The sequence below is a fragment of the Mustela putorius genome, unplaced genomic scaffold, assembly GCF_011764305.1.
Source record: "Mustela putorius furo isolate JIRA1106 unplaced genomic scaffold, ASM1176430v1.1 tig00000487_pilon_pilon_pilon, whole genome shotgun sequence".
Lineage (NCBI taxonomy): Eukaryota > Metazoa > Chordata > Mammalia > Carnivora > Mustelidae > Mustela > Mustela putorius.
In genome coordinates, this window is record NW_025421399.1 from 2387456 (window position 1) to 2393624 (window position 6169).

General features: G+C 56.1%; 1 protein-coding gene across 2 annotated transcripts; it reads right to left on the minus strand.

Annotated features, from left to right (window-relative positions):
- Nucleotides 1-222: 222 nt before the first annotated feature.
- Nucleotides 223-5909, minus strand: PYY (peptide YY). Of its 2 annotated transcripts, XM_004772579.3 has the most exons (5): nt 5774-5909; nt 1352-1479; nt 807-994; nt 633-713; nt 223-467 (listed from the first exon to the last, which is right to left on the minus strand). In XM_004772579.3, exons 1-5 carry the CDS (start codon nt 5862-5864, stop codon nt 443-445), a joined length of 513 nt encoding a protein of 170 aa, XP_004772636.1. In that variant the 5' UTR covers nt 5865-5909; the 3' UTR covers nt 223-442. The 2 variants fall into 2 exon arrangements, with proteins under 2 accessions (XP_004772636.1, XP_012901350.1); XM_013045896.2 differs by lacking the exon at nt 223-467 and having other exon boundaries at nt 629-713; nt 5774-5877.
- Between the last annotated feature and the right edge of the window lie 260 nt (nt 5910-6169).

Sequence of the window (6169 nt, forward strand, 5' to 3'; positions counted from 1 at the left end):
CCCACTGGCAGGTGCCACAGAAGTCCCTTGCTTGGGCTCCATCCTCCTCGCCCCTGCTGGCGGGGCAGAGAGCACGCCCCACTCTGCCCCAGCCTTGTCCTGGGGAGGCTTTTGTCTGCGGTGCCCTGTCTTCTCCTGACTGGTGTCTCTACTACCCTCGCTCCCTCCGGATGCCACCTCCAAGAGGGAGAAGGGAAAGGAAATACAAAGGCACACATTCTGTTTCAGTGAAATTTGCTCTTTATTTGGGGAGCAGGAAAAGACCACACACAGCCCTCCAGCCCAGGGGCTGAGGACACGGAGAAATGGAACGAAGACCCCCATCCCGCACCCACCCCCCAGGCGCAGCAGGCAGGGAGAGGAACCCAGGTTCCGGGATCAGGAGCAGCCATGCAGATGAGGTCGGTGTAGTTAGCATATCTCCCAGGAGCCCCTGAGGTCGTCACCACATGTACGGGTCTTCTGGCCTGTAGGAAGGAACGGAAAGGAATCGCTCAGAGACCGACCTCGGATCTGGGGAGGCTAGATTGGGGGAACGCGCTAGGTGTTTCCGTGGGGCCGCGCAGCCCAGACCAAGCACTGGGGGACGGGATGTGTGTCGGGGGGGTGGGGTGGCAGGGAGACACTTTTACCGTGTCTTGACCCGGCGGTCCTCGTCGTCGGGGAAGAGCAGTTTCGCGAGGACTGCTTCGGGGCTGTCGCGTTTCCCATACCTGGGGGCGGGTCCAGAGGGGGCGGGGTCAGACACGGGCACGCCCCTGGGCGGAGGGCTGGAGCCCCGGGGACCCCGCGCCCCGCCGACTCACCGCTGCCGAGTGACCAGGTTGAGGTAGTGGCGCAGCGACGCGTAGTAGCGGCTCAGCTCCTCGGGCGAGGCGTCTTCGCCGGGAGCCTCGGGTTTGGAGGGGTAAGCCTGGACCAGCGCCCCCAGGCAGGCGAGCAGGGCCAGCAGCACTGTAGCCACGGCGGGCCACGGCCTGCGCACCGTCACCATCTGGAGCAGGGGCAGGGATCGTGGGTCATCCCCGGCCTTGACACCCGACTGCAGGAGGCTGAGGCTGCCGTCGGGCCCACGCTCCCCAGCCTGTGCAGGGCCACTGCCGGACCAAGGCTCAGCCACGGGCTCACTGTGTGTTCTCGGGCACTGCACTGTCTCTGCCTCGATTTCCCTGTATTTCAGAGAGGCAGAAGCCCTGCCGGTCTCCCCAATTCCCATTCGCACTGCCCAGAACGGTAGCTGGAAGCGGAGGGCTATGCTGGCCTCTCAGCCCCAATGTTCACCATCCCAGCCTCAGTTTCTCCACCAAATAGCCCGGGATCCCCCGCACCAGACCATTCCCGGGCCACTCACGGCGACAGCTCCAGAAGCAGGGATGAGCAAGTGGCCGGCGAAAGGCGTCCCAAGGGCTGGACTGCTGCAGGTCGGGCTGTGGCCTCTTCCTCTGCTCAGCGCCTTCCCTGCGGGGCTTATATCTCGGCCTGGAAAAGGAGGGGGAGTTGGAGGGGGAGGGGGAGCTGGAGAGGTGGGGAGGGCCCTTCCTCTTCCTTGCCTCCACCCCCACCAGATCGCTGAGTGTACACGCAGACAGTGCGTGATGTCTCCTGGAGATCAGACTCAGACTCAGACCCTGGACAACTCCTGAACCCCATCTTCCCCCCACAGCCCCCCAACAGCAGGGTGTAGCCTCCCCAGGAAGTGGAATGTTGGCATGTAGACTCCTGGGGCAGCCCCTGGGACCAGGGATAAGACTCCATCTTCCCTAGTCTACCCATGGGTGGGAAGGACGGGCATAGGCTTGACACTGCCTCCCCCCATGAGACCGGTGACTGGTCCACGGAAAAGTCAACCTTTTCAGCCCTCCCTCTGCAATTCCTTGGAGAGGGGCTGAGGGAGGCACAACCCACGGGGAAAGCAGGGAAAGCCTCTTTCTACTGGAGGTGTGGTAGGAGCTATGGTTTGGGCTCTTGACACGCTGTTTATGATGTCCTAGGGGACAGGTCTGTCTGGACACCCCACTATGTCCCTTCTCTGATAAAGATCTGGGGAGAGGGCCAAAAGGAGGCAGAGGCCAGTCCCCTCTCCCAGAAGCACCTGAGTCGGCCACCTGCGCATCCAGCCTGACACGCACAGACCCAGGCCCACTGTCCCCAGGCCATTTCAGTCTCCACTGGGTTCTGGGGCAAAGATCCTCCCCCAGGACCTTTGAAAGAAAGAGGAAGGGACTCTGTTTATTAGGCACCTACTGTGCACGAGCCATACAGGATCGAAGCACAACCCAATGATCTGAGTTTATACCCATTTTACAGATGAGGTAATCGAAGGTCTGAGAGAGGAGGGAACCGAGGATTTGAACAAGAGGAAAGCGCTGGGGTAGACCCCAGGAAGAGGCCCTCTCCACTGAGGGGCAGAATGGCTCACTACCAGGAATCACCAGGGAGCTCAGAAGTTGGGCGTGGGAGCAGGAGAGGGGAATCTAATTTGGGGGCCTGCTACCCAATCTGAGAGGCCAACCACATCAGGCCCACTTGCTCCCACTGGGAAAAGAGGGCTGTTAGGGAGTATCCCCATAAAGCCCTTTCCATCTCCCTTTCTCCCAGCCTAGCCAGAGCCTCCAGGGCTTCCCTGTGTCCCATCAGCCCCTGAGGGCAAGAGGCGCCATCTTGTTTCTGGGCCAGCCCCTCCACCCCCCAGGACAGATGGCCGTGTTATTTTTAGAGCTCTCTCAAGGTGGAGAATCTAGGGCTCCCTCAATCACCTTTTTATAGGTTCAATCACCTGCACTCTCCGGAAAGGCGCCTTATCAACCAGTCGGGCCCATGGGCCCTGCATATCCCAGGAAAGGCCAGGGCAGCACGCTGAGCAAGGAGGCAGAAGAGGGGACATGGACTCTATACCCAGAGGGAGAAGAAAAATCATTCACCTGAGGGCAGGTGCACAGCCCTGTTCTCCAGGACCCTCAGTCTCAGAGGACAGTCATGGCCATGCCCTTGGGGATCCCCATACCCTTGGGGAGGGGCAAAGCCGTATCACCAGGGAGCCCCATCCTAAGGGAGGAGGCCCAGCACTCTCCTTGCAGAGCCCCAGTCTGGAGAGTTGCCAGGACACAGAGATAGAGAGGAAAACAGAGGGACAAGTCTGGGTCCAGTTGGGGGAGCAGACGGCAAGGCAATAGCCAGGGAGCTGGTTGGAACAGCTGTAATCCCAGGGGTCGGAGTCTAGATAAGGACCCCTGCAGGCTAACGGGGACAAGGATGTGGAGAGTGGGAGCCATTTGCTCTTCTGCAGCCCTGGCTGGGGTCATGACAGAGGTTTCTGGTGTACTGATCCCAGGCAGAGAGAGAGGACAGTGATGGCGAAGTGCCCAAAGGGAATTGGCGGCCTCTCCTTCCTCGGGGAGTTGGGGGGGGGCGGTTCTGAGGACAGACGGGAGCAGAGGAGAAACTGTAGAGAAGCCAGAAGGTATGGCAGAAGGCCTGGGTTCAAGGTACAACCCCTAAAGTAGTCGCTTCCCTCTTTGCCTTTAGAGTGACTGTGAGAGAGAGAGAGACAGCAGCCGGCCCACCACAGCCTACAGACCTCCCACGGGCCCACCCCGCCCTTCAGCTCCACTTCCCAATTACAGGGCAAGCTGATTGGTTCATTAATCACCACCTCCTCAGTGAAGACTTTATTAACATGTTCATTAGTGGGGATGACATCTCGGCCCTCGATCAATGCACTCAGTTACCCCCCACCCACGTACGCGCCACCAGCATTGACCCATGACTCAGTTGCTATTAGACGTGTTTGGGACGTGGGGGGCTGATAGCTGTGAAAGCAGAAACTTCAAATTAATTGTTGTTGTAGACTTGGGACCAGCACCTGCCTCCAACTTGTCCTCAAAGAGCAAGGGGGACAGAATCACGGGGGCGCCCTTGCCCTTGATCCCCATGCTCAGAACACCTAGTAACTGGAGGCCAGGAAAGGCCAGAGGTCAGGGAGGCCAGGAACTGGGACCCCAGCTGAGCATTCCCCTTGCCCAGGGGGGCTCCAGGGCCACTCCTCAAGATAGGATGATCCATGGCACACATCTCCAGCGGCTTAGCATTCTCTCCCCCATCCCACTGCCTGCCCACTGTCCCCACTTCCCACACACAAGGGCTCTCTTTGATCTACCATGTGCTGGGCAGGGCTAGGCCACTGCCTTCCACCCTCAACAAGGCCTCATGCCCAAGGTTCTGTGGACAGCAGGTTGCCACGTGGCAATTATTAAGCCCCTTCTCTCCTAGGCACTATGTTAAGCACAGAGCCGTGAACAAAGGGGCAAAATCCTTGCCTTCGTGAAACTTACATTCTAATGGCAAGAAATAGAAAATCAATCAAGAAAGCATGTAGCATGTCTGATTATGATAAGTACTATGGAGAAAAGTCAGGGTAAGGCAGAAAGAGTACTGCGGTGTGCGGGACTTATTTTATGTTGGGTGGTTGCGGAAGGCCTCACTTCTGAGAGGGCATTTGAAGGAAGTGAGGAAGCAAACCATGAGGCTATGTTGGGAAGAATGTTCCAGGCAGGGGAAAGAGCAAGTGCAAAGGCCCTGAGGTAGGAGTGGGCTTCACAGTTTGAGGATGGCGAGGAGGTCCATGTGGTTGGAGTGGAGTGACCAGTGGGGTCAGTGAGAAGGAGAGGATTAGGGAGGCATCAGGGGACTGGACCATGTCGGGCCTCGTAGGTTGCTATGAGGACTTTGGCTTTTGCTCAGAATGACACGAGAGCTTCGGTCCAAGGAGTGACATGATTGGATCTAGGTGGTTTTTTTTTTTATTTATTTTTAAAGATTTTATTTTTTTAAGTAATCTCAACACCCAATGTGCAGCTCAAACCCACAACCCTGAGACCAAGAGTCACCTGCTCCACCCACTGAGCCAGCCAGGGGCCCCCTGACTTGGGTTTTAAAGGCAGCATCCCAGCTGCTATGTTGAGAGCAGACTGTAGGAGGGCAAGGTCAGAACCAGAGAAGCCAGTTAGGAACCCACTGCAGTAATCCAGCCAAAACGTGATGGTGGCCCAGACACACACACACACACACACACACATACACTCTTCACGGGTGCAGATATCCCACACACGTGTCACCTAAGGACAATGCCTAGTTATATCCAGACAGTACTGAGTCTTGCATCTAGCTAGGAAAAAAATCCCCTGGAGGAGACAGTGGAAAATGGATGGATGTCAATGGTGGTTAGGCAGCAGATCGGTCTGCTCTGCTCTCCGATGGTTAAGGCTACGCATTTATTAGCCCATGTGAAATTCTCTATGCCACCTTGATTTCCCAGCCATAGCCCTGGAAAATATTGGCTACCACGACGGCACATCTCAAAATGCAAGTGGGTCCATTCTGTCATGAATACAAATGTCCTGTTGCCTAAAAACACTGGCCATTTGCACGGAGTGAAGCAGAGAATGAGGAATAACCCGTTGACACTGCGGAGCAATGGCGCCTGTCTGAAAAGATATCAGCTGCATTCAAGGAAGCTTTGTCATCTGCTTAGATTAATGGCAGGGGAACAGACAGGGGCCACCCTCTCCTTCTCGTGATCTGTCACTGTGTACAAAGCCCTGTGACGGACAACGGGGACCGTGGGTGACTAAGTGAGGTCAATAAGAAATGGTTCAAACTGTCACACCATGGATCCTGGTTTTACCAAGGGGGCGGCTTTGGGAGGCAGGAATGCCAAGAGAGAAAGGATTTTCGCTTCGGATGGCCGGAATTGCCCTAGAGAAGCTTCCCTTACCGCAAGTCCTCGGTCCTTCTGGAAATCGCGGTGACAGATACCTGTGGCCTGGTGCAATCCCAAGATTCAGGCTTCTCTCTAGAATAGGCATCAGCCAAACCTTTCTGTAAAGGACCAAACAGTAAATATTTTAGTCTCTGTTCCGCCATTCACCTTGGCTACTGTCGCACAGAAGCCTCCTAAGAACTATGCAAACAAACAAACAAAGAAGGGGCGGGGCTGCACCCCAGTGAGACTTTACTGGTGGATATCAAAGATTGAATTCCACATCCGTTTCAGGCCATAAAATATTCTCCTTTTGATTTTTTCCAACCATTTAAAGATATAAAACCATCCGTCGTAAAACCATTTGTACTCAGGATGTACAAAAACAGGTTTGGGGAACAACAGCGTTCT

Bases quoted from the DNA above. Each gene is read 5' to 3' on its own strand.
- PYY (XM_004772579.3), bottom strand. From the start codon at position 5,864: ATGCCTATTCTAGAGAGAAGCCTGAATCTTGGGATTGCACCAGGCCAC. The intron at 995-1,351 runs GTGAGTGGCCCG...CCCCTGCTCCAG, and splicing joins CTGCTTCTGGAGCTGTCGCC to ATGGTGACGGTGCGCAGGCC. The intron at 468-632 runs GTAAAAGTGTCT...TCCTTCCTACAG, and splicing joins GACCGCCGGGTCAAGACACG to GCCAGAAGACCCGTACATGT.